Source organism: Syngnathus acus, chromosome 4 (genome assembly GCF_901709675.1).
Source record: "Syngnathus acus chromosome 4, fSynAcu1.2, whole genome shotgun sequence".
Taxonomy (NCBI): domain Eukaryota; kingdom Metazoa; phylum Chordata; class Actinopteri; order Syngnathiformes; family Syngnathidae; genus Syngnathus; species Syngnathus acus.
The window spans coordinates 9,674,971-9,701,554 of NC_051090.1; the positions used below are offsets into that span (position 1 = coordinate 9,674,971).

Sequence of the window (26,584 nt, forward strand, 5' to 3'; positions counted from 1 at the left end):
AGAAAGTTGACAAACTGTGGCAGGGTTATTCCTTTCCTTATCTGGATTTGCTACCTCTGCTAACATGGCCATACATGTCCCTTTAGCTACACAAGGTAACAAAATTTATTACACGCCAGTGACAACGACAGCTTGCTGACCAAAGTGAAGATTTTTGTCTCATAATTTTGAATGCAGGTCTTATTTTGGGTCACCTTACGTCATGCAGGTGTACCTAATGCTGTGACCAGTGACCATCGATGTAAATGAGGTTTGAATAAGGTCAGTGCCTTTAATTAGTAGCGGTAAAAATCAAGGAGCCCTAGATTCGAAGCTCCAGGGGATTGCAGCAATATGTCAAAAGCTGTTTAACACGAAAATGAGGTACTGCTTTACGTATTATTTCATCTTTGGTATTTTTCTCTTCTGACTGAATTCCATCAGACACAAAATAGAAATGTTAGTCAGTCACAGGATGTAAATTTGACGTTTGGTGTTTTATGGGGAGTCATCCATCTTTGCCGCCATTTTCCAACCTGAGGCGGACAGACACAAATTGCTTTGCTTGTCAGCAATCTATCAAGCCAAATATTTGAGACGAGTTTGGTTTTTGAAGGCAAATGATTTAAATGTCCCTAAAATAGCTGCTTCAAATCAAAACGGCAGACTTTCTGTATCTTTACAGACCTTGAGTCTTTTTTTGTGGCTCTGACCATAATAGATGTAGCTACCAAATTCCACGTTGCTAGGTGAAACTGGCCACGGGGGCTGATTTACGAAAACGGGTACAGGAAAACAGACGTAGTAAAAAAATAGTGCACATCCGATGCGCCCTCGTGAGATCCTACAAAAGTCGGGAGGAGGCAACCAGCAGGCACGGCGGTAAGAGTAAGGCGTCTTCACTCCGCTTTCATCTGGTCCCTGACGTCCGACGGCAGAGTCTCAAACAGGGCGTCCTCCACCACCAGGCCGCTGCGCTTGAGTGCCCAGCAGCAGCCCAACTCCTGCGGCAGGAGCTCAAAGTGGTTCCCCTTCAGCTCCAGGTGGACCAGCTGGGCCAGGTAGGAGATCTTTGGCGAGAGGACAGACAGAGAGTTCTTGCCCAGTTTCAGCGTCTTGAGCTTCTTGCAGAAGAAAAGCTCATCGGGCAGGTTCTCGATCTTGTTGCAGGATACCGAGAAATACTGCAGGCTCTGCAGGACGCCGATTTCCGGCGGGATGAAGCGGATGTCGTTGTGGCACAGGTCCAGGTAGCGAAGCTTGTTGCACAGGAAGAGGTGCGAGGGCAGGATCTCAATCTTGTTGTGGCTGAAGTAGAGGCGCTCCAGGCTGCCCAGCTTCTTGATGTGCTCGGGGATGTACATGATGCCGTTGTACCAGAGCTTCAGGCAGGTGAGCTTGCGGAGGTGCTGGAAGCTTAAGATCTCCTCGATGGAGCGCAGGTTGTTCTCCTTCAGGTCCAGCTCCTGCAGGCCGCTCAGGCTGAAGATAGCGTGCGGGATACGCTCCAGGTCGCAGCGTACCATCTCCAGCTCGCTCAGGTTGGTCATCTTCTTCAGGTTGCCCAGCATCACCAGCTTGGTGCCGTCGTTGTGCAGGTAGAGGCGCTGCAGGTGACTGGACACGTCCACGATGGACTGCGGGATCTTGGTCAGATTACTCTTCAGCGAGAGCGTCTTGAGGCACTTCATCTCCCGCAGAGACTCCAGGATCATGTTTCTGGAGGCGTCTGGACACAGCGAGCCGGTGAGATGGAGCTCCTCCAGGGTCCGGAGTCCGTACAGCCAGCTGGGGAACTCCCTGCTGTCGTCGAACTTGACGCGGAGCACCTTGAGGTTCTCCTTGAGGAAGGACGTGGCCGCCGTGTGCAGCTTGATGGAGCACTGATACAACGAGAGCTCCTGCAGGTTCTCCAGCTTGGAGACGGAGGCGGGGATGCTCACGTTGTTGATGATCTCCAGCTTGAGCGACTGCAGCTCGCTCAGCTCAAAGACGGTGTCGGGCAGGCCGGGCAGCATGAAGAGCTGCAGCTCCAGCCGGTTGTTGGCGTTGACCTGCAGCCGCTGCCGCAGCTTCTCCACCGTCCACTCGTGGTTGAGGTTGAGCTGCTTCAGCTTGTTCTCGCTCACCTCCGACAGGAAGACGGCGAACCTCTTGGAATAGAGCGGGTCGTACTGGTCGATCATGTGCAGCATGAAGGCAAAGTCGTTCTTCACGTCGGGGATGTCGCTGATGCCCGTTTCCTGGCGCACGTACTCGAAGGAGTACTCCTTCAGGGAGCGGTAGAAGAGCCAGTAGGACGTGTATAGGCTGGTCAGGCCGTAGAGCGCCACCAGGCACAGGTAGCAGTAGGAGAGCTTGGAGAAGAGGTGCGCCATGGTGTGGTTGCACTCAAATTCCTTGTAGCCCGTCATGTCCTGGATCTCCACCTCGCATGGGACGCAGTTGCGCACCTTGTCCACCAGGGAACTGTTGTAGATGATAATCACCAGGAACTTGAACACCTTGAAAACGGTCTGCCGCACGTACATGATGTAGAGGATGTCGCCCTCCTCCACGTGCAAGCGGAACTTCTTCACCTTTTCGAAAAGCGCCTTAGCCTGCTCGCCCTCCTTTTTATCCAGAGCGCTCGCCGACGGTTTGTCCGCCACAATTTTTTCCGGGATGGAGCGCAGCGACTGAGTCGTCTCCAATTCCACGCCTTCGGGGGACACCACCGCGCCGCTCTTCTTCCGGTCCGTCTCTTCTGGGTTTTCTCCGGAAACCTCGGATAGAGCCCGCGTGGTCCACGGGGAGTCAAAGCACTTGCCCAGCATGGAGATAAAGTGTTCAATTTTGGAGCTGGAGCCTGGGAACTTGAACCAGAAGTTGCTGCACACCATGAAGACCAGCGTGTGGATGAGAACCAAGTAAGGGAAGTACTTGGCGTACCAGTGCAGGGCCTTCTCGTAGCACATCTGGTTGATGTAGCTGTACTGCTGGAGGTCCAGGTCCGTTTTGAGGCCGCTCATTTCTCTGGGCCCGCTCGAGATGTTGTAGCGGAGCTGCAGAGGCTTGGTGGCCACTTCGCTCGTGTTGTCGTGGGACGCCGTTCTGTGTGGGAGACAGATGATCTTGTCTTGCATGACCTACAAAAGAACGCAAAGACAATAGTGTTGGATTAGTTTCAACGTCTAGATTTCTTTTCTTTCCAGCCCGAAGTGGAAATTTGCCTATTTTGGAGATAGAAACAAAACCGCCATTCCGTTTATTTTACTTTTTTTCCTCCAAAGTCCCATATCAAAATTGGCTGTGAAAGCTCCTTTTCAACCCACAAATTTTTCTACTGGGTTGATCCCCACATTTTATGACTTTGGAAGGTCCTTCAAAGCCAGATCCTTGCCATGTCTGCTTTTCCATGTGAAAAGAACCAATACACACAGAAAAGCTGGGCCGCTTTGCCATCTTTCTGAGTGTTTAAAAACGCGGCGTACTGTTACATTGATCGCTGCCAAGTTTCTGTTAAAATAACAAGAAAAGGCACACAGAAAAAAAGGTCAAGCATTTACAATTTGCAGCCTCGTGTTTACGAGAGGAGACTGGGCGGGGGTAAATTTCCGCTGCTGAATGGCTCCTTTGCTGCCGCGTTCAGGTTGTACAAAAAAAAAGCGGCGGCAAATTAGCGCGGCCGAGAACCACGGACGAAGGAGACCGACCTGAAGCGTGCATCCAAACACACCGATCATAAGCATAATGACGGAGAGGTAGTCCGTGAACACGTCCCACCACGGCTTCAGAACTCGGAAAGCGGGCTGCTGCTCCGAGAACTGGCGGAATTCCATCACGGGAATCATGATGCCTGCAACGAGAGAGGACAGTCGTTGGAAAAGCGGAGCGCTGGCAGGAGGTCAGATTACTGACGGAATGCCTCGCACAGGATGCCTTTATTGATTCTTCGAAGAAGGATGGGATACTCCCCGGAGTGCCGTCAACAACAAACCAACATGTTGGAAAAGTCAGTGAGTTGAACTTCTGATGAAATTTGGTGGGCTTGGAGACTCAAGAAGAAATGCATGAAGACAGGCAGGGCGGCTATTTTGGTTCAGAAACGGCCCCTCTGTCGTGATAAAGTGCGGCCGTAACCAATGAATTTCCGACTTACTCAAGCAACACTATTATGCCAATTTTAGCTTGTTATGACGGTCACAAGAGAGATGAGGCCAATAAGGTCCACTTTGTCTAAAGGAAAATTCCCATTCCTGACCGATGAGTCAGCCAGCCCAGCCACACATCCTCCACCTCATCCCTTTCCTGACAGGAAATTTGTCGCCGATCCCAGATGAATCCAAAAAAAGACATGTTTGGAACACTCCCAGACTTCTTACGACAAAGTAACCATGTGGATGTGAATGAGTGTGTCCTTGGGGGAGGTATCACCCCCCCTCCCCTTCGAATAAATAAATAAATAAACCTACTACACAGTCTAACCGCAGTGCAGAATGAAAACACTCACGCAGACGGCTGAATTGAACGAGCGCTATCAACGAGGATGCTGCAGCGAATTATATATATATATATATATATATATATATATTAAAAAAAAAAAAAAAAGTAACGTTACCTTGGGGGTTAGGTCACCTTTCTTTTGAGGGTCGTCTTTTTTCTCTCAAACGGCAACCAGGTCGGCTCTCCTCGTCATCGTCGTGCTCCGCAGTGTCCGGTCCTGTAATGTTTTTCCTGGCCGTCTTATTGAGGTTCGGCGGCGTAGTGCAGGGCAGAGCCGAGCCCAGCACGCGTCAGTCGGGCGTGGGTGCGCGCCGTGAACGGAGGCGGGCTGGACGTGGATCGGGGCGTGGACTGCCGCGCGAGAAACATGAGGCGAGACGAACCGAGTCGAGCCTGGCCGAGCAGGTGGAGACTGTGGAGGTTTCCTTTGGCCACAATGAAGAGTGTATTTCTTCAAACGTGAACTTGCATCTCGTTGGTTATCACCCTAACGTTGATGCGTCAGTTATATGCTTGTATGTATTGTTTTTCATTATTTAATGGATCTAATTGCGGTCTGTTAAATTAGAATTAACACAAGCAATTTCCAATAAATATGGATTAATCAACGTATATTTCCTATCTTTCAACTAATCTATCTGTTACAGCACTTATTTAATGTGTAATATGGTTTGCATTTTTTTTTTATAGGAATCACCCGATTTTTTTTTTGCTCTGAGTTCCCACATTAGCATACAATAGCATAGCAGTGGCCCTTCAGACATTCCATCTTGAAACACGTCACTAATAGTGTCGTACACAGGTGTCAAACTCAAGGCCCGGGGGCCACATACGGCCCGCCACATCATTTTATGTGGCCCGCGAAGACAAATTGTGCATCAAATTCGTGTGTCATTACTAGAATTGCAAATTGTCTTCACTTTTAAAAATATCTTTTTTTTTTAATATGTGACCAGTTTTTACGAGTCTGATTTGAAAACGTGTTGTCAGTTTGTTTTGTAGCTTATACTGTATATAATATGAGGTGCTCATACATTTATTTGGGTTGACAGTCATAATGGCTATGACTACAATGTGGCCCGCGAAAAAAAAGAGTTTGACACCCCTGGTAGTGGTACATTCACCTGATTAAGGTGCAGGAATCCTGCTTAATCGCCACTGGTCATCTCTCAGTGCAACCGACTGGTGACCAGTCCAACGTGAGATGTCGTGCGTCATTCCACCAAAGTCAGCTCGGACAGGCTGCAGCTCCCAAAATGATTGGATGAATAATTGCACAGCAAATCATATAATTTGGTCTGCTAGCTTAATGCTAACATATGTCAAACGCATGCTATTCATTATACTGCATCTTTTCCAGGACACTTGGAACTGCCCGCCATGTTGTTGCATGACGTGGCATAAAAACAATGGCTTCAAAATTCGGGGAACTGCAATTCTGTTGGGGGACATTAACTGTACTTGTGTGATTTATAATTCTTTGCATGTGTCATTTGCAAATGATGCCTTGCAAACATCATACATCTCATTACTTCCAAACAAATATCCGGATGGGGTGGGTGTGTGCAGTCGATTTCACTTGAACGCCAGCTCACCGAGGTTCAAGTCCACCGATATAATTCTGTCAAGCTGCTTTTAGCATAACAACTCTCGGAATGAGTTTTTCTCGCCTGTACACATCATTGGCATCCGGACTCGGAGTATCCCGGAGAATCCAAGGACTGAAGAAGAGCATCTGGTGAGTGCGGTGATGATGACAACCTCAAGCTATGGTCATGGACTCAGGGTGAGGGTTTTAAAGAGGAAATTGGAATACAGGTTCTACCACTGGGAAAGTGAGCTTCGGATGTTCTGTTGACTTGTGGCTTATTGTTGAAGAATACGCATTTTGATCTTTCCCAGGTCACAAACCTGGTTGCAGACGGACTCCGGAGTGGCCGACCTTGGCCAAGGATTCCCGGACACGGAGGTGCCATCGCTAATCACGGAGGCCCTGGTGAAGACCGCCTCTGTCAACTGGATGAACCAGTACACCAGGGGGGCTGTGAGTCTTGAGTAGAATTTTAGCCTAGAGTTTCAAGTCAGGATATGGGCTTGAGAAAATAAAAACACCAGCGACACTTTTCCTAATGTCTAAGGCCAAACTAAGAATCCAAAGCCGTCCCTGTTAGCTTGTCTCGTCTGTTTGACGTCTCAGGGGCACCCATCGTTCCTAATGTCTAAAGCCAGACTAAGAATCCAAAGCCGTCCCTGTTAGCTTGTCTCATCTGTTTGACGTCTCAGGGGCACCCATCGTTGGTGAAGGCACTCTCTCTGGTTTACGGAAAGGTGTACGGGCGCCCCGTCGACCCGCTCAAGGAAATCCTGGTAACAGTGGGCGGCTCCGGTTCCTTGTTCAGCGCCATGCAGGCTCTGGTGGAGGAGGGCGATGAGGTCATCATCATAGAACCCTTCTTTGACAGCTACGTGCCCATGGTCCGCATGGCTGGGGGCAAACCTGTGCTCATACCTCTTCGACCTGTAAGAGCAATCAGACACTTCCCAAAATGTTTAAGTAACAGTCGAAATGGATTCATACACACTTTTCTCCATGTCGCAGAAATCTGGGCAGAGAACTACCTCCAGCGCTGACTGGTTCCTGGACCCAGAGGAGCTGGCCAGTAAATTCAACTCCAAGACCAAGGCCATCCTCATCAACACCCCCCACAACCCCATCGGAAAGGCACGTTGGACATAAAAAACAAATCGGGGTGCTGCCTCTGACAAGGTGATTTTCTTCTTCCTGCAGGTCTTCACCAAAGATGAGCTGCAGATGATCGCCGACTTGTGCGTCAAGCATGACACGCTGTGCTTCAGCGACGAGGTCTATGAGTGGATGGTCTATCGTGGGCAGCAGCACCATAAAATTGGTACGTGAGGTTGGAATCTGCTTTTTTGAAGTAGTACCGTTAAAAGATGTTTGTAAATTCAAAACATTTACAAATGTGCATGTATTTTATTAAATTATTGCTTGATCTTAATTATATGGATTATTCCAAATAAATTGCTAACATATTGAAATTGAAAAAAGAAAACATGAAAGAATGGTGTGATGGTAGCTACTACTAACGAGCAAAAGCTAATTGACTGACAGAAAATGTTGGCATCTTTGCAGCCACTTTTCCAGGAATGTGGGATCGAACCATCACCATTGGCAGCGCTGGGAAGACCTTCAGCATCACCGGATGGAGGGTGAGATATTGCCGCCTCTAATCCCGCACAGCTCAAAGTCATCAAATCCGAAACCTCGTGTGATTCAGTAATTAGTGTCCAGTGAGGTTGCTCTCCTGTAACTGTCGCCCAACCTAGCTCGGTTGGTCCATCGGACCAGAACACCTGATCAAGCATCTCGAGACCGTCGTGCAGCACGTGTTGGTCAGCTGCCCCACCCCATTGCAGGCAAGCGTCCCGAACGGTAACCAGACATAAATGGCACTGTGACATCACGTTTCCCCGCAGGAGGCGCTAGCGGAAGCGCTACTGCGCTATTACGAGCTGATGGGTCAGCCCGAGTGCTTCTTCAAGGCCATGGCCAACGAGCTGCAGGGGAAGCGGGACCGAATGGCAGCCATGCTACAGACGGCCGGGTTGTTCCCTGTCATTCCCGAGGGAGGTCTCTTCATAATGGCGGACGTGTCAGCGCTCTGTGAGTTCTCGCCAGACCGATATGAAGACCAAGCACAGGTCGCCATCTTCGGTTGCTCGATGCGCAGCTGATCAAGACGCACTTCATCTTTCTAGCTAAAGACCTGCCACGTGGCAACGATGGCAAGGATGAATCCTACGACTACAAGTTTGCAAAATGGATGATTCAAGAAAAGGTGAAGTAAGCTGACGTGATGCACTGAGACAACAACTTAGCTGTCCCGTGTGGTGTCACGAGCGTTACGTTCTCTGTCACCTCGGGCTGATACGTCACCATGTGTCAACACGACTTACCTCGGGAAGAAGAGCGCATGGCAGGCTCTTTTTATCGAACAACTAAGTAATTAAAATAACTAGCCAACTAAGTAACAATCTGAAAATAGTACACAGTCAACTCACCTACCATCTGACAAGCCAACTAAATACCAAAATTACTAAATAAACAACTGACGAACGAACCAACCGACCACCAAATAAATGAACAGGCAAGCCAACAAATGAGCAACCAATTTAAAAAAAAGTAACCACAAACAACAAAGCCAACAACTAGCAAACTAACGAACCAACTTCTTAACCAACCCACATTTTCTGTAGAAACTGTTGGGCATTCCCGTGACAGCGTTTGCTCGTGAGGATTCCACTTCGGCCTTTGACAAGTATATTCGATTTTGCTTCTTCAAGGTAAATGACAGACACCAACAAACAACATATTTGGAACCATACGTATACATATTCCAATTTGTAAACTATTATTTTTTTCCTTTATTTATTCATTCCCAACAGCGTGATGATACTCTGGATGCGGCTGAGCGCATCCTGAAAAAGTGGAAGTCAACCAGAAGCAATGCCTAAATACGACCAATATCAATTATCAGTAAACTCTCTCAAAGCTGTTTTCTTTTTTCTTTTTTTAAAATAACTTAAGGAAATAAACTATAGTTATTCGTATACGAGAAGAAGCTCTCAATGTATTGCAATGCATTTGTTCACTACAATGACTGTGAAGACATGTTGTCAATTCATGAATCATTTTTATGCATTAAATTATTTTTATTTTTTAATTTAAAAAGCAAATATCACGACAACCCCGACTTCTGCCGCTCACGTGGTACTATGGTGGTGCCTTCAAGTGATCGCATAAAAACAGAACGGAGAGATTTGCAATCGTTACCCGTCGATAGAAAAGAGGTAAGTCGTTTTTCTCGCTCCTACAAAAAATCTACAGTCCCACGGTATTACGTTGCAATACTTCATCGGCCCTCTGTTCAAAAATATGTTTCTAAAGGCATTTCAAAAATGTTCAGGTGGCTGTGACGATACTACGTCTTCCTTGATTGTACTTGAATGCATCCATTTTCCTGTTCTAGGTAGGAGTCGCCGCAGACGTCTCTGTCCTTCTCTTTGTTAAATGAACATTGCAAAACATTCGGAGTTTATTTTTGTTGGAACAGGAGAGGCGCCAGGATTACTCCGATTAGAATATCTGTAAATGACTTTAGCGCTTAGCTGACGGTTATTTCCTAAAAGCCTTCAAACAGATCGTCTTTTGCGGTAAAGTGGGCCATATGGTGCTAATAATTACGAATACATCTTTTTGTCGTATAACCAGGGAGTGACTTGATACATTTTATTTCAAAACTCTCTGCGCCCATGAATTTATATGATATGTACAGTATATCCGTCCGTATATGACCCTGTCCCACTAACTGTCCGAGCCTGCGGGACGGTGGCTACTTCCTGTATCTTTTTTCATCGTCTTTTATGAGCATCTAATACGCAGCAGTGCCGCCCGATGGATCTCCACGTTACTGCAAGTAATGACAATGAAGCGCTCAGGCAAAAGTGGCGCAATAATAATATAAAAAAATATAACATCCAGGCCTTGTTATGGACAGAAAAAATACATTTTAAATATATTTTTCAAAACAGAATTTTCATATCGTGAAAAACAATGGTCAGAAAATCAAATGATGCATTTTGCTGTCACAGAAAAAATGGTTTTCCTATGCAGACAAATTGTGGCTTGTGCGACTTGTAACACGGTTAACTAAATTATTAAATTGCAGAATGAGCCTTGCCAGGCAGCTCAGACTCTGCTGCAGGTTACCTTTCCGAAGAAGTTTTTCTACGTCACAGGTATAAGTCACTAACAGTGGGGCATGATACTACCCCAAAACAACGCAAACTACTGGTGTGTTGCAGTATACACCGATGGTGTCTCGACATGGTAACACCAAGAGGATCCAAGGATTGGACAAGAATGTTTGGTGAGTGAGCATTAGCCTTTTTTTTTATTGTTTGACAAGTAAGTACGGTAAAATGAGTTTACGGTGGTAAAACCCAGGGTGGCGTTTACATCGTTGGCGGCGGATCCTTCAGTAGTCAACCTGGGTCAAGGCTTCCCAGATATTTCACTGCCACCATACGTTAAGGATGCTTTGGTGCAGGCAGTGTCGGTGGACAAAATGAACCAGTACACCCGAGGCTTTGTGAGTAGCACCTCTGCTTCATAGTCACAGTAAGCGTTATCCCTCTACCATTTAGTCAACTATCAATTGCACAACACACTTCTCTAACATTCACCATTAACTTTAGCCAGCTAATCTGATCAAATCACAATTTTACACATACTGTTAGCTTTAGCTGGCTAACACAACCATGATTGTCTGTCTTGTTGACTTCAGGGGCACCCTACATTGGTGAAGGCGCTCTCTCAGGTTTACGGCAAAGTGTACGGGCGTCCCGTTGACCCTATCAAGGAAGTCCTGGTAACGGTGGGCGGCTACGGTTCCTTGTTCAGCACCATACAGGCTCTGGTGGAGGAGGGTGATGAGGTCATCATCATAGAACCCTTCTTTGACTGCTACGTTCCCATGGTCCGCATGGCGGGGGGTAAACCTGTGCTCATACCTCTTCGACCTGTAAGATCAATCAGACACTTCCCAAAATGTTGAAGTAACAGTTGAAATGGATTCATACGCACATTTCTCCATGTGGCAGAAATCTGGGCAGAAAAGCACCACCAGCGCTGACTGGTTCCTGGACCCAGAGGAGCTGGCCAGTAAATTCAACTCCAAGACCAAGGCCATCCTCATCAACACCCCCCACAACCCCATCGGAAAGGCACGTTGGACATAAAAAACAAATCGGGGTGCTGCCTCTGACAAGGTGATTTTCTTCTTCCTGCAGGTCTTCACCAAAGATGAGCTGCAAATGATCGCCGACTTGTGCGTCAAGCACGACACGCTGTGCTTCAGTGACGAGGTCTATGAGTGGATGGTCTATCGTGGACACCAGCACCATAAAATTGGTACGTGAGGTTGGAATCTGCTTTTTTGAAGTAGTAGCGTTAAAAGATGTTTGTAAACTCAGTTACAAATGTGCATGTATTTTATTAAATTATTACTTAATCTTAATTATATGGATTATAAAAATATGCATGTATTTTATTAAATTATTGCTTAATCTTAATTATATGGATTATAACAAATACATTGCTATCGTGTTGAAATTGAAAAAAATAATAATGTTGTAGTTATGGTAGCTACTACTAGCAAGCAAAGGCTAATTGACTGACAGAAACTTTTGGCATCTTTGCAGCCACTTTCCCAGGAATGTGGGATCGAACCATCACCATCGGCAGCGCGGGAAAGACCTTCAGTGTCACCGGATGGAAAGTAAGACGGCATTTTGAACAGTTCAATGGTCATCCATGGCCATGTCGTTTGATTAAAACTCTGAATTGGCTACTTGAACCCCAAACAGTAAACTACGTCACGACGAGGGATGGGCATTGTTGCTTCCATGGCTGTCACTATCCAATATTTCAATATTTTTAGAATTGATTATTCTATCGATTAATCGAATATAGTTTTCTTTGCGTTAAAATGTGTTTTTACTGTTCTATTGTTTGATTTCCTGAATTGAGTAATGTTGGAATTGTCGCCTCTTCTCTCAGCTCGGTTGGTCCATTGGACCCGAGCACCTGATCCGCCATCTTCAGACCGTCATGCAAAACACGCTGTACACCTGCCCGACGCCACTACAGGAAAGTTGGGGAAAATGCGGCAACATAACCTAAGAAATTATCGAATTATAACCATGAGTTGTTTTGCTGGCAGGAGGCTGTGGCGCAAGGTTTACTCCTCAACTATGAGCTGATGGGTCAGCCGGAGTGCTACTTCACGTCGCTGGCCGAGGAGCTCGAGGGGAAGCGGGACCGCCTGGCCGACATCTTGAGGGAGGCTGGACTGTCCCCCATCATCCCCGAGGGGGGTTACTTCATGTTGGCTGACGTCTCCGCGCTAAGTGAGCTTGTGTGCTAACGCTAGCCAGCCAAACGGGGGGAAAAAAACCAGTGCTAACAACTGTCACAGCTAGGATGAGCGTTTCACAATATTCTCTCATCAGGCTTGGGCAAAAATAAACGCTCAATGAATCGATTATTTTTAAGGATAGCATTTCTAAGGGTGGAAGGAACTGCAATTGACATCTGTCTTTTTGTTGTTGTTGTTGTTTTACCTGTAGATTTGGACCTGTCTCACATGGCCAGCGACGAAGCCTACGATTACAAATTTGTCAAGTGGATGATTAAAGAAAAGGTAAATGAAATTTCATGCTGCAAAGTAAAAATGGCTTCAGGGGCTTACTTTTAAAAAACACTCCGAGGGCCGCTACATTAATCTTTATTGATATAGTTTTTTAATAATGTGATGTAGAAACTGGCTGCCATTCCTGTCACTGCATTTGTTGGGGAAGAATCCACCAAGGCCTTTGAGAAATATATTCGTCTTTGCTTCATCAAGGTAAACATCAAGCTGATGAAAATTTTGTTAACAGCACAAATGTATTTCAAGATTATTATTATTATTTACCGTATATATTCATTTTTCTTGGGATTTGTGATGACAGAGAGATGAAACTCTGGATGCGGCAGAACTCATCCTGAAGAATTGGAATTTGTCTGGAAGCAACAGCTGAAGATTTCTTTTATTTTTTATATTTTAACCCTGCAGGGGTCATAAAACATCTTTCTGTTTAGCTATTGGAAACCACTGGAGGGCCTCAAGCTTTGGTTCTTTGCCCTATCATATTTTGCAACTGTGCTGCTTCCTCTTTGCCTAGTTATAGTAAAAATAATGAATTCTAATGTTGTCATATTCCTAAAACAAAGAAATACTTGAATTACTGATATAGTAAATGAACTTTTCTATGCTAGGGTATTATAGAGATGTGCATACTTTATATGAAATGTCATTTTCAAACAGTCCAGTACATTACGTTTTACGTACTGTCCGTTACATCAATCCAGTATTTAGTTTGTGGTGTCCCAATAAGTCAAAAATAACATTCAATCACGTTCTTGTCCTACTTTGTTGCCGAGCATTGGTCGTCTTGAATCGAGTGATATTTTCTGCTTGCAGCTTACCTGCCAAGCCACTGGAGGGAGACAAAGCACAACAGTTGCAAAGAAATAATTTACTGAACACTTTTGTACTGTATGTTTTAAGTTAAAGTCCCAATGATCGTCACACACACATCCGGGTGTGGTGAAATTTATCCTCTGCATTTAACCCATCCCCATGTGATTTTGAGGGGGGGTACCTAATGGAAAATAAACCTTTAACACATCAACGTAAAGCAAAATTGTAAAAATTAATCATACTGTAGAATGTAGACTCGACAAACTTCTCAAACGTTTTCAGTGACGTACCCCCTTTGAAATATTTCTTCAGCCAAGTACCCCCTGACCGGCGCAACACATTTCTGGTCGAAAAGAAAGAGGTACAGCATTGTGCCATCAGTGTTTGATTTATTCAAGTTAAACAACTTGTAGCAATGTACCTGACAGACATATTTATGTTTCAGACATTGCATAGAGAAACACAAAAGATAAACAGTAAACAGTGACCACCAAGAAGGCATAAACCCTTTCAAAACTCAAATACTGTATGCAGAATCCTGCTCATTTATATGAATCGTTCTAATCGTAATAATCTCTTGCAAGGAAATAAAATATACATAACTAAAAATGTGTACCGGCGGTATAATACCGCAATTGGTGTCTCCGCCGTCTCTCATGATAGATAGCTAACTGGCTAACACAAAGGGGCAGCTAACAGCTCTCTTTTTTTTTTTAAGACTTTGTTGTGGATATTCGTTTTACCGAAATGATCTCATTTCTTTTGGTGATGGCGGCTGATGGAGAAACGAGGTGGACGACAACTATCATCATTAGCACTTCACTGCAGGTACGCAACGGTCAAATATTTGTTGACTGTATCCGATATCTGCGCTTTACCGTTGTACTTTGTCAATGATAACTTTTTAACTTTTACCTAGTCAAAAAAAGACATATTGTACCTGTATACATATCTTTTTACTGGAGAAAATGAATTTACATTTCTTTAAATCCAAGGACACTTTCGGTAGTTCTGACTCGACAGAGAGTAGGTCATTTCTGCTCCTACAAGTATCAAACTGGGAAGTTTTAGTATGACTTGAAGACATTTTTGATTTTGCTAATGTTTTGTTTTGGGTCCCCCCTCAGAGTCATGAAACCATAAGGCTTCTCCGTGCTCAACAACACCGAATTCGCCTGTCAGACAGTGTGGAGAGCGGATCCTTCATTTTTCCTCTGTCTGGTACAACCATTTCTAAATGCTCTTGTATTTCTTTGCATCATGAAGCAAAATGTGAAGGTGAATGTAATTCTCATTGAATTACTCCTGTAGCACGCAGCTTTGACCAGCAGGAGGGTTTGCATGCCTCGAGAAATGAACCTATTTGAGAGCCGCTTGGTTGGAATGCCTCAAACCCCAATGAAGCCTCGCGGGCCCGTCGCCTTTAGGCGAAAGGCCACTTGGAGGACGCGTGTCGTCCGTCGCACCCCCTCACCCAGCCTCCGCCTCCACCCCGCTCGCCACAAAGCCGCGCAGCGCCTCCAATCCAGAAAGGCCAAATATGCAGAAGACTCGTCAACTTTCAAAGCGTGCTTTTGGGGCGATAATGACGAAAGCATGCAGCCTTTGTCGGCTTTGCTCCCACGTGCTCGTCCTCCGTCCCTCGGCCGATCAAGTGAGCCGACTCCGACATACTGACTTTTGTCGCCTGCCGCAGTCGACGCATTCGCCAAAGGGAGGAAACACCGCTTGATCGCGACCAGATGGGGCCGTCCCGACTGCTGCTGCTGCTGCTGCTGCTGCTTCTGCCGCCGCTGCCCCTGGTCTCCTCCGCGGCAGGTAACGCGCGATCGAGCCAGCCAGCGCGCACACAAGTTGCGGAGAATGGAGACAGCCGCTCTTGCCTGGGCCAAGGGAGGAAGCCGTCGCTTAGCTGACGCGCAGGGCCGGTTTTTGCCATGGGCAATATGGGCGACCGACCGCCCAGGGCGCAATACGCTGAATAAAAAAAAATAGCCACTTTTCCAGCTAAGGAACATCCCAAATCTGTTCAGTCTGCGCCCTTATGTCACGCACGTGGTGTCATTTTGCTGCTGAGAGTCGGGTCGATTGTATTTGCAAAAAGTTTGTTGGGGGGGGGCGCAAAAGTAGCCAGGACCACCTCTGCTGACCCGTCTTATCAAATAAAACAGGTGGGTTGACAATGGCCAATTCTATCCCGCTATTGTTGTGAACGCGACGGAGTGAAATTAAAGCGTTAGGGCCCGCATACATCTTCAAAGCTCCCGTTGCTGCATGTGACCAATGTCTTGTCGCACACACACACACACGCACGCAATGTTTAACAGACTTGATCAATTCCAAAGTGGATTTGAGTTCAGTGTTGTTGGCCGGACGGTCCAGTTGTCGCTACTTTGGCACACGAGCCGCTCCACGGTCGAATCAGCACTTTGAGCAGTCTTGTTTGCCTACTTGGAGTTGAGTGCAGAGCCCGCTCGAGTGACACTGCGTCGTTCCTTTGTGCTTTTCCAGCGGAATGCTCGAGCGGACAGGCTGCAACTGAGAGGTGCAAGTGCGAGATAAGCAGTGACCTCACATTGAAAGCCACAGGAGTCCCAGCTTCTACAAAAGTCAAATGGCAGAAGGGCGCGACAGAAATCCAAAATGGTGGCAGGTACACCGTGACCGCTACAGATGTCGAGCACTCCCTGAAGATCGGAAGCGTGGTAGACGGCGACGCCGGGGACTACACTGCCAGCTACGAAGGCAAAACCCACACGTTTACTGTCCAACCTTTGGGTGAGTCTGCTGTTGCCACTCGGGCGACTCGTTCAGAAAGCGAAACAAAACCGCGCGTTTATTCTTGCCAGTGTAAAGAGGCGCCCATTATGTAACGATTGCCAATTCCTCCCAAAAGGGGTCGCGGCCCGAAAGAGAACTTTTGGTTTGAGGAAGACAAAAGTTGCCGCGTCAAACGGCTTTGCACTGGAGTGCGTTATGTGTGTCTTTGTCGCCCGAGTCAGCAAGCTCAATGAGTACTTTTTGCTTAGCAACTTGGACCCGAGTCGTGCGTGCGCGTGACACCTGTGCCGCCTCTGCGCTTCGTTCTGCCAGTTGTGTGCACGGTGGCTGGGGACACCGGGACGTGCACCGTCATTCAGGGCAAAAACGTCCGATTGAAGTCTGGAAAGGTCAGCGGCGTCAAATGGTTCTTTGATGATTCCGCTGTTCCGGCGGTGTGGGGCACGCCTGTCGCCGGTGACTTGGACATCATTGACCTGGTGAAGCAAACTCATGAGGGGAAGTACGAAGCCAAAGACAGCACGACACCCACCACAATCCATAAGACCATCACACTGGATATTACAGGTAGGTTGCATGTCACCGACAAGTCTCGTGGGGCCTCGTAGTCAGTCGTTTTCGCCAAGAGCGCCCTCGGGCCTTTCCGAAGATGGCGCCGATGGCCGTGTCTCGCTCCTTCGCGTGGTCCCTCAGTGGGGGACCGCGGCGTCCAAAGCGAAACCAAAAAGCCAGCTCACGGGCAGAAGGGTGGCGGGCAGGCATCGCAACGAGGCACCAGGCGCTTTTGCGGCTCAAAGCCCTCGCCAACGGCTCTTGGGCTCTGAAAGGTTCTGCTGCGTCCTGCCATTCCGCCTTTTCCACAGTCCCCCAAATCTCGCAGCCGGGCGGTGGGAAGGACCTGAGAGAGGGCAACGACAGCAAACCAGAGCAGTTGGGCCGCCAGGTTGAGGTCAAAGCCAGCAGTAGCGGCATACCGAAGACAGGCACAGAATTGACCCTGGAATGCGTCGTCACCGAGAACGGAGCCCGCGCCGCCGGCGTCACCACCTTCGCGTGGCTCAAGAACGGCGACGTGATGCTCCACCGTACCGGTGCCACGGTGGACTTTAAGCCCCTCAAGAAGATGGACGCAGGCACATACGCGTGCAAGGTCGGCACAGACCTGTCGAGCGGCTACGTCTTGACTCTGACTGGTGAGTAGTGGCGACGGCCTTGTGGCCCTGTGGGCTTGTGGCCCTGTGACCTTGTGACCTTGTTTTTGCCTGTCTCCCATCTTTTGCAAGGGGGCGCCGTGGCGGCGTCCTACTCGCCGGCGCTGCTGCTGACGCTGAGCCTGCTGCACGCGCTGCTTTGCCTCTTGTGCTACTAGATAGCGGAACGGCGCCCAGCCGCCAGGTCGGTCGGCGCACCGGCTCCACTTCTCCTTGCGTGCTCTGCTGACAAAGGCGCCGTTTTGTCTTTGTGCTTGTCCGCAGCTCGTGCCCGGCCGGGAGACGTCAGCTGGGGAGCCACCGCCGTCGCCCTACGAGCACCCAACCCAACCCACCCACCGCTACACACAAAAAAAGAAAGAAGAAAAGGTGCAAAAAGTTGAAAAAGAAAAAACAGTACTCTTGGTTGTTATTGCTTCTTTCTTTGCTCGGGGAAGTCATCGGCCGGCCGGTCGGTGTTTTTGTCTTTGCGGCATTGTCGGGTCGCCGCCCATTTTCAAATAGTCACGGGAATAATGACCCTCCTCCCTCTGTATCTGTTGCGCTCGCCGCCCGCGATGTTTGGGAGAAAGCAAAGAGCCGGCGTGTCGCGTAGGGCGGCCTTTATATGGAGGGGCACGTGAAAAGGCTTCCAAAACAAAGGCCGAATAAGGTTCCTTTGGGTGGGGATGGTTGGGCTAACTAAAGCAAAGTGTCTTTTGGATTTTGCTCCTTTGCATGCTGTCTTTGGTCTTGTTCACCTTTTTTTTTCTGCTAAAGCTAATAAAAGCATTCAATGCACACCTCCGTCTCTTTATTTTGCCCGCCGACACAGTTTGTCATTTTGCAATATTGTCAATTGTTTTTAGGCGACATTGCTTGCGACAGATTGGATCTAGGCGACGGCAAACCCGAGCGGACGCCGTCCAACAAAGCCCTCCTCTCCCCCATTTACGAGATGGACGCGGGCGACGCGTTCGTGCGCCGCTCGGACAAGGACACAACGGGACAAGAAAAGTTTGAGGACAAAGGAGCAAGTTTGCCAAGCGGGATTGGAGTCTTCCCAGGCAGCTCCTCTCGGAGCAGGAGTCCAATCTGGGCGTGATCAACCCGGTGCCAGAGGAGCTGAACCTGGCACAGTACCTCATCAAGCAGACGCTGTCTTTGTCCCGAGACTGTCTGGACGCCAGGTCCTTCTTGTCCCCGGAGAGGGAAACCTTAAAGCTCATCTCGCCCATGGAGGACTCGTCCACCAGTATCACGGTGACCAGCTTCTCCCCGGAAGATGCCGCCTCGCCGCAAGGGGAGTGGACCATTGTGGAACTAGAAACACACCATTGACCTTGCGTCCACACGTGTGAAAAGTAAAGGCGTATTTCATCTTGGTCCCCGTTTATTCTAAGGATTTTTTTATTTTTATTTTTATTTAACCTCAGGCAGGTTCATCCACCTGATCTTCTGTACACATGTTCACACCCGATCGTCCTAACCATTCGGTGTTCTAATCGATTCTTTTCGGGAAAACTGGCTACAGCCTTGCATTGTGTGTTGTGTTACCAAATTAAAGATGTGTGTTTATGTAGAGCTGGAATGGTTCCTACGGTCAAGACACGTAATACGGTCAAATTGCGGAACAAGCCCCTTCACCCTATAAACACGTGGCTTGCCTTGGATTTGAAAATCCATCCATTTTCTCTACCACTTTGTCCTCACGGGGGCCGTGGGCGTGCTGGAGCCTATCCCAGCCGTCATCGGGCAGTAGGCGGGGGGACACCCTGAACTGGCTGCCAGCCAATCGCAGGGCATACAGAGACAAACAGTCATCCGCACTCACACCTAGGGACAATTTGGAGCGCTCAATCGGCCTACCAAGCATGTTTTTGGGATGTGGGAGGAAACCGGAGCACCCGGAGAAAACCCACGCGGACACGGGGCGAACATGTTAACGCCACACAGGGAGGTTCCGCAGGTGGGATCGAACCCGTACCCTCCTAACGGTGAGGCGGACGTGCTACCCAGTGCGTCACCGAGCCGCCAAAAACTAAAACTTGAAACTGAAAATAAACGTGTTGAGCTTGATGATTGAAAAAATAAAAAAGAATATTCAAAATAAAAATAGTAAAATCTGGCACTTGCTGAGCGAGGCATGGACTCACGAGTGACCGTTGAACAACAACGCTTGACAGCGTCTTCAGGGAGCGCAGGTACGAAAGCAAATGAAACAACACTTAGATACGCCATATTCATAAGATTGTCAACTCACAAGACACACAGCAAGTCGACCCGTGAAAATAAGTACCCCCCCCCTCCCATTTTCCATTCTAAGCCATCAATCGTTTCTAATCAACGGTGATTCCTAGTGATGTTGATCTCTTTCCTAGCGTGGCCATGTTGTCGACCAGGGGTCTCAAAGTCCAGTCCTCGGGGGCCGCATTCCTACATGTTTTCCAAGTTTTCCTCGTTAAACACACCTGATTCAAATGATCAGTTCATCCTCACGTTCTGCAGGAGCCTGATAATTGAATCAGGTGTGTTTAACGAGGGAAACTTGGAAAACATGTAGGCATGCGGCCCCCGAGGACTGGACTTTGAGACCCCTGCTGTAGACTATAAAAAAAAAACATTTGTCTAAATAGTCAATTTTAATTCAAATGACATTTTTGGGCCTGGCCTGTAAAATCAACAAAGTTTTGATTTCTATAGGGTACATGTGAAGTGATACGAAGATACTCTGGCCAATGACGTCATCACGGAAACAACAGAGGTGTATATTTATGCAAATATGGTTATCCATTTGGAGTGAATAATCCATGTATTTGGCGGCGATGCTGCCATTTGATCCCCTTTGCAAACGTGTGGGAGCGACGCATCTTAATTGCCGTGTAAAGTAAAAACTGTGCAGCAGATGGCCCGCTTCGTGTTTATTTATGGCAAAATAAACAAAAGAGTTTTGTGGCCTTTGTGAGCTCGCCGCCTCGACACTTTCCATGCATGTGGTGTGCGTTTTGAGCGGGCCCTTGTTGTGTAATCATGTTGGACACTGTTAGGATTGGAATTCTTGGTTACCGTTTCAATTTCAAACAATGATTAGGGTATCAAAGTAAGATTTTGTAGCAGCTAGCATTGTTTAATGCACAAATCAGTTGACACAATGTGTGTCATCAAGCAGTTTATCTGCGTCTTTCTCAGACACGTAGCGTGCAGTCATCACACGCTCGCAGATTAGTTGTCTGCCACCGCCGTAATAATCCCGCCGTCATTTATGCAAATTACACTGATTGTGCCAACAATCTGCTATCACCGCCAATGAGGTTAACGGTGGATCGCAAACCCGACAGCGCACGCTCGGTGTCCTCCAGGTGTGTATTATGTTAAGGCCATTAAGTAGGGTATCAAGACAGGGCTGCGCTTTCAAGACACTATTTGGATTGCAGATTAGAGTTTCAATTCGGTTGGGCAGGTTTCAAGACAGGGTTTGGTCATGCTAATGTTAGGGTGTCAAGACAATGTTGGGGTTTAAACTGGGAGTATGAAAACTGGGTTAGGTATTTGAAAAAAAAGAGTCCTTCAAAAGTAAGGTTTCAAGACAGTCTAGGTTTCAAATCAGGGTTTTCAACCTAGGCATATATTCAAAGTAAAGTGGCATGACAGCTTTAAAGCCCAGTTTGTTAGCAAGTTAGCATCGCAAAGTATAATTTGAACTCTGTAACGGTTTCGGGCCTCCAATTAGTCTTTCAAGCTATTGTTGGAATTTCCCATGTGGGAAAAATAAAGAAATGACGAATTGAGTTCCAGCACCATGATGAAGTTCTTGTTGACCTCTCAACATGTTCATCCGGCTTTGCCAACGTCCATGTCCTGTTAGTGGTGAGAAGGTCCCGCCCTCAAATATCTGTGAGAATTTGAGGCCGACATGCAATCCCCAATAAAGCCCCCAATAATACACGTTCCCACACTGGCCATATGGCCCATCGCCCGACAGCTTGCCGGACGCATAATTAATTTGTGCTGGCGTCTGCCTGTTTATTTTCCAACCTACATTTCCCTAATTGCGCCGACGCTGTTCAACTCAAAAGGGACGTCGTCCCTGCGCCGACAGGATTTATGGGACAATACGACAGTTAAGGGGTGACATGTTGGAGGCTGACGCTTGACACTCACAAGGCGGAAATGCCTGTTATCGCATCCATGACAAGGATCCATTATTGCGGGATTTTTTTTTCTTTTTTACTGTTTCAGGCAGAATTTTGAATATCAGAGTGGGAAAAGTAGAATATGGAATTCCAAAATTGGCATCTAGTGTGACAAGAAATTAAAAATACAGCAACTTTGGTTTTCAACACAGCAAAACTAAGCACTGAGTGTCTTTGCACACCCTCGTCCCATATTTCCATTTCAGAAAAACTGGTTGTAAAAGTTCTTTGTAGACGTGCGTGTAGACGTAGTTGCAGGGTGTCATTTACTTGCAGTACGTCTTTGAGCCAGCAGAGGGGGCGCAAGCACAGTCAATTTCAGCTCAGCGTTAAATCAGAGGAAACTATCATGGATTTAAAAGAAGAGAAAGACGTCAGCTGTCGTCTCAAAGCCTACTCATGTGAAGTTAGATTATGAATTGGGTCAAAAATAGAAAAAAGTTAACACTTGACATTTAAATCAGAGCAGAATTTGCGTGGCACGAATGCAAATGGAGGTTGCTTTATCATTCTGATTATAATTTTGTTATCTGGGTGATCAGCGAGATAGACGAGGTTGCGCGGAGATAACTTGTTAATTAGAAAAGCTGAATATGAATGAGGCGCTCTCATTGTCTTACACTAATAAGTTTAATTGGAGGCCGTCATAGCGAGTGATTACAGATAGCAACTAATAATAATAATAATAATAATAATAATTAGCTAAGCTAAATCGTTGACACAACTCCCTGTCTGGTATGAAAATTGGTGGGGACACGTGCTGCTGTTTGGGTTAGCAACAAAAGTAAATGAGGAAACGTGAGAACAGGGGCCTCGAGTTTTAATCACCTGCCTCCCTTGAAGATCTTACAACCCCCACCTTTAGCCCCCCACCCCCCCGCAGCGCTGATTTGCAAGAGCAGATTAATCAGAGCGTGCACGGGCCCTGATGAAATTTTGCTGTTATTGTTCCCAATTTTAGCCTCTTTTATTGTCTTCATCACTCATCGGCGGGGGGCGGGGGTGCCGAGCGAGGCTGGGGGGGCTTTACACATGCGTCAATTATGCAAATGAAGCTGCACACTTTTGCAGATTACTTCACTCGGCGGCTGTTGTTTGCGAGGGTTTTGATTATTAAATATTATTACGTGGGTTTTTTTTTCCTGTGGCCCATCTGCTGCAATCAAAGCGGTGCACAAACTCCATTTGAGCGCTTCAAACTGGCACAAAGCAGACACACGGAGAGCGAAAGAACAGACGGGCCGCGTTCAAGCGCCCCGAGAATTGAATTCAAGTTTCTTTCAATTAGGGGGCACCTAACCATATTTTAATCTTCTGCCTTTCATTTCCAGGAAGCAGCCCGTTGAAAGGTTTTCGGGCCGAAATAAGGAACACACAGATCGACGTTCAGATCTCGGACGACGATAGCAAATTAAAGCTTTTATCGCCGCTGTTTTCTTGCTAAGACGCTTCAGTCACTATCTTTCTCGCCGTACGATAAGAACATGAATCTTTTTCTACAAATGCTCTTTTCTCTATTTATTAAAAAGAAATGGATTCGCTATTTTTAGAAACATTTCATTATGGTAGTTTATAACCTTTGACCTGGCAAAAAGTTCCACCAAACATCATTTCAATAAGTTATGCTGTGTTCATGTGATGCTATTTCCTTACTTTTTGAAATAGTCACAGTGATTTTTTTCAATCGCAAACAATAAATGAATTTATGTACTAATGTGGACTTTACCAAACAAAAACAGCTCTCCATAGGGTTGAGGTTGGGGCATTCACAGAAAATGAAAGCAAAACATTAGCTCTTGTTAAGAAATTCCTTTTAGGTTATGATCTTTCAGTAGACAAGGTTGCTGACATCGCTTAATGAAGACACGGTGCTCATGATTTTTATTGCAGAAATTATTCAAGTCGTGCTGTTTTCTTATTTTCTGAAATATTCAAGGTGGAATGCAGATTTTAGTCTTAAAGAATTCATCTATAATACTTTATATACTAACCTGGATTTTATTGAACAAACTCCACAATAGGGTTGAGTTTCATTTTCTTAATTAGTGAAGGCGATTTATAGTTAATATAACTTTTTAATGTTGTAAAATCTGTCTGTCTATTTAAAAAATAGTGGGAGAAAAATATCAATAAATTTTTATGAGCTTGCTGACCATTCTGGTGCTTCAGGACAAATCAGAGAGAATATTTCACGTCTGATTGTGAGGCTGACTGGTTTCATTGCTGTTGGTTTTGTGTGTTCATTAATTCTATTTATGTCTCGGGTGGTGCTGAACGATTCGGTAGTGGTGGTGGTGGAGGAGGAAGGGGAGGGGGAGGCCTCTGGTCATCGCATGCCAGCCCCCTCGAACGCGAGACCTTCCTGAAACTCTTGACAGTACTTTGACGTGCTCTGTGTTAATTACAGTAATGGCAGCCATTCTCATTAAGTCATTGTTTACGTACCCCGGAGGTGGGGGGTGGGGCATATATGTGTGTGTGTGTGTGCGGGGGCCTCAGCGAGCTAGGACCCCGCCTCACTAGCGCCGCGCAGCTGTTCCTGGCGGCCGGAGCGGTGCCGGACGCCGTGGTCATTTTCAAGAATAGAAGTGAGCAGTCCCGCGAGGCAAAGGAAAACCTGCCACGCTTGACCACGCCCCCGTGTGGAGGTTCAACGGCGTCGCTGACGTCATTTCCAGGACTGAGCTAATGCGTGCGCGCCGCAGCACAATCCGTCCTAACAGGCGACATTATTAACAGATAATCACGAGGGGAAGGCTTTCATAATGGCCTCATTTCTACCAATAGCAGACTAATTATCCGCATTTGCGGCGGCTGTGAATTACCTTTGCGATTACGGCGGCGGCGTCTAATGTGCACTTTATGGTCTGGGGATGACTTGTTTGCATCCGGCACCACACTCACACACACGCTCACACACACTGTGAAGCTCAAGCGTGGCTTAATTAAGAAGGTAAATTCTTAATAGCCCCTGCCATCAATTGCCATGTTTTTCATTTTCTGTTTACTTTTATCTTTTGCTAATTAATGCTACTTATCAAATATGACTGTGGGTGTGTGAGTGTTTATGTTAGTGCGGCAAATAATCTTTTAATCCTCCATTCCTTGTGGAAATATGTGCTGCACTTAAACAAGTTGTTACGACCCAGGCTGGGAAAAAAGGAAGGGAAAGAAAGCATTTCGTCTGGTTCACTTCACATAAAGTTTGTTGTTTTGCTCGAATTTATTGGACTAATAGCGGAATGAACTCCGGACTATCGTTTTTTCGAACGATTATAAAAATGACAAAACTATTATGATGCTACTCATGAGTGGTCGCTCAAGTCAAGGAAACATGTTTTTTTTTTTAATATCACAGATAAAAAAATGTATTGCACATCCCACACAAGGAAAGCAACACAACTGCGTGTCAGCGATTGATGACAGCGCAGCCCCGAAAGTGGTTGTGTACGCTGGTGTCTTAATTAGCGTTGAATTATTGCCACTCACGCAAATGTTGTTTGCTTTGCTTTCAGGGCTTTGGGGGTGGTTAGAGGCAGTGTTTTTTTTGTTTTTGTTTTGTTTTTTGGTTAGGGAGAGCCGGGCCGTTCTGGCCTCATTTTTCCTCCTTTTGCACATAACTCGTTTGTTCTTCGTTACGTTGCATTAGCGCCCGGCTAGCTTGCGGCGTAGACATGTTTATGTTACACGGTGATTTAAGCCTTTGGTCATTATAGCCGCGAGTAACATCGACATGTTCATGCAAGCCTCCAGTCATTATACTGGCTAGTAACATGGACATGTTTATGTTATTGTACGGTCATTATGGCTACGCTAGCTTATATATAGACATTTTTATGTTAGCCTGTGTTTTTAGCGTATGACCATTGTACTAATTTATTGTTTGTCAGCCAGTGTCTGAGCCTCCGGTCATTATACTGGGCGGCATGTCTGTGATGCATTTAAAATTCGGGCTTTAAACAAGGGGAAGGGATTCAAATGCAGGGTTACACACTTGGATTCTGGATTGCAAACGGGTTAGTGTTTAAAATAATTGGAGTTCAAACCTGGGTTTGGGTCTCAAATTAGTGTTTGAAGACAGGATTATGATTACAAAACAATCTAGTTTTCTTGCCTGAAAAGTTTGTGTCAAAAATACCTAAAATGGCCATATTGGCGTTTCACAAACATCATATGTAAACGTTAAAATGATTTTTTTTGGTCTAAAGATGATCTTAACACAGATGGTGTTTTATCTGGCCTGCCCCTTACAACAGCACTTTGTCTCCTTGAGAGTGAAAGGAAGCTTGGCTCATATGACTCAGCGCCATATTAGCTTTAATTAGCCTGTTGCTATAACGAGGTGTTCACGTCTAATGGAGGCGAAGAGGAAGAAGAAGAAGAAGAAGAAGAAGCAGTCAGAGGCAATCAGCGGTGCAAAGTGCAAATGAGACTTACTCACAAATGAATTATATGCCCTTATTTTCTCTCCCTCTCTCTCTCCGAGCCCATTAATTAAATCCTCTGGCATCGGAGGTCTTTTTCTTAATTTCAAGTCCCATTAGCATAATAAACAGCATGTGCGTTAGCACTATGTGATGGCGGTAATGGAGGCTATTTATTTGACGTTATTATTTAAAGCTTGGCTAATGGGAGGAGAAACAGAAATATATCTCTGATGCAGGGGGGGGGGGGAATTTGTCAGGCGACGGTTGTGACGCCTCGGTCGCCTTTTAAAAGAACCGCTCCACTGAGGATGCCATCTCCTCCGTTCTTCACCTGAGCCTGGCTCACCTGGAGGAGAGGAACACCCACGTGCGGTTGCTGTTCCTGGACTTCAGCTCAGCGTTTAATACCATCATTCCACAAC

At 46.5% G+C, this 26,584-nt stretch overlaps 3 protein-coding genes and 1 long non-coding RNA gene across 7 annotated transcripts; 3 read left to right on the plus strand and 1 right to left on the minus strand.

Annotated features, from left to right (window-relative positions):
* Positions 1–180: 180 nt before the first annotated feature.
* lrrc8c (leucine rich repeat containing 8 VRAC subunit C) lies at positions 181–4,878 on the minus strand. Its single transcript, XM_037249092.1, has 3 exons — positions 4,580–4,878; positions 3,675–3,817; positions 181–3,107 (listed from the first exon to the last, which is right to left on the minus strand). The coding sequence occupies exons 2-3, from the start codon at positions 3,810–3,812 to the stop codon at positions 879–881; spliced, it is 2,367 nt and encodes a 788-aa protein (XP_037104987.1). The 5' UTR covers positions 3,813–3,817; positions 4,580–4,878; the 3' UTR covers positions 181–878.
* A 1,079-nt stretch (positions 4,879–5,957) lies between these two features.
* On the plus strand, positions 5,958–9,096 carry LOC119122014 (kynurenine--oxoglutarate transaminase 3-like). Its single transcript, XM_037250170.1, has 11 exons — positions 5,958–6,202; positions 6,367–6,508; positions 6,748–6,984; positions 7,064–7,186; positions 7,253–7,373; positions 7,619–7,695; positions 7,813–7,902; positions 7,963–8,149; positions 8,245–8,324; positions 8,743–8,829; positions 8,932–9,096. Exons 1-11 carry the CDS (start codon positions 6,120–6,122, stop codon positions 8,998–9,000), a joined length of 1,296 nt encoding a protein of 431 aa, XP_037106065.1. The 5' UTR covers positions 5,958–6,119; the 3' UTR covers positions 9,001–9,096.
* Positions 9,097–9,251: 155 nt separating this feature from the next.
* LOC119122013 (kynurenine--oxoglutarate transaminase 3-like) lies at positions 9,252–13,622 on the plus strand. Of its 4 annotated transcripts, none has more exons than XM_037250168.1 (14): positions 9,264–9,336; positions 9,453–9,484; positions 10,215–10,284; positions 10,351–10,415; positions 10,493–10,637; positions 10,833–11,069; positions 11,149–11,271; positions 11,338–11,458; positions 11,749–11,825; positions 12,107–12,196; positions 12,270–12,456; positions 12,676–12,749; positions 12,867–12,953; positions 13,060–13,622. In XM_037250168.1, exons 3-14 carry the CDS (start codon positions 10,216–10,218, stop codon positions 13,126–13,128), a joined length of 1,344 nt encoding a protein of 447 aa, XP_037106063.1. In that variant the 5' UTR covers positions 9,264–9,336; positions 9,453–9,484; position 10,215; the 3' UTR covers positions 13,129–13,622. The 4 variants fall into 4 exon arrangements, 3 of the variants coding, with proteins under 3 accessions (XP_037106064.1, XP_037106063.1, XP_037106062.1); XR_005097795.1 differs by lacking the exon at positions 9,264–9,336 and having other exon boundaries at positions 9,470–9,515; positions 13,060–13,199; positions 13,263–13,622; XM_037250169.1 differs by lacking the exon at positions 9,453–9,484 and having other exon boundaries at positions 9,252–9,336.
* Positions 13,623–17,256: 3,634 nt separating this feature from the next.
* LOC119121869 lies at positions 17,257–18,343 on the plus strand. The gene is made up of 3 exons (XR_005097773.1): positions 17,257–17,545; positions 17,636–17,747; positions 17,828–18,343. It is a non-coding gene; the product is annotated as an uncharacterized LOC119121869 (long non-coding RNA).
* Positions 18,344–26,584: the final 8,241 nt, after the last annotated feature.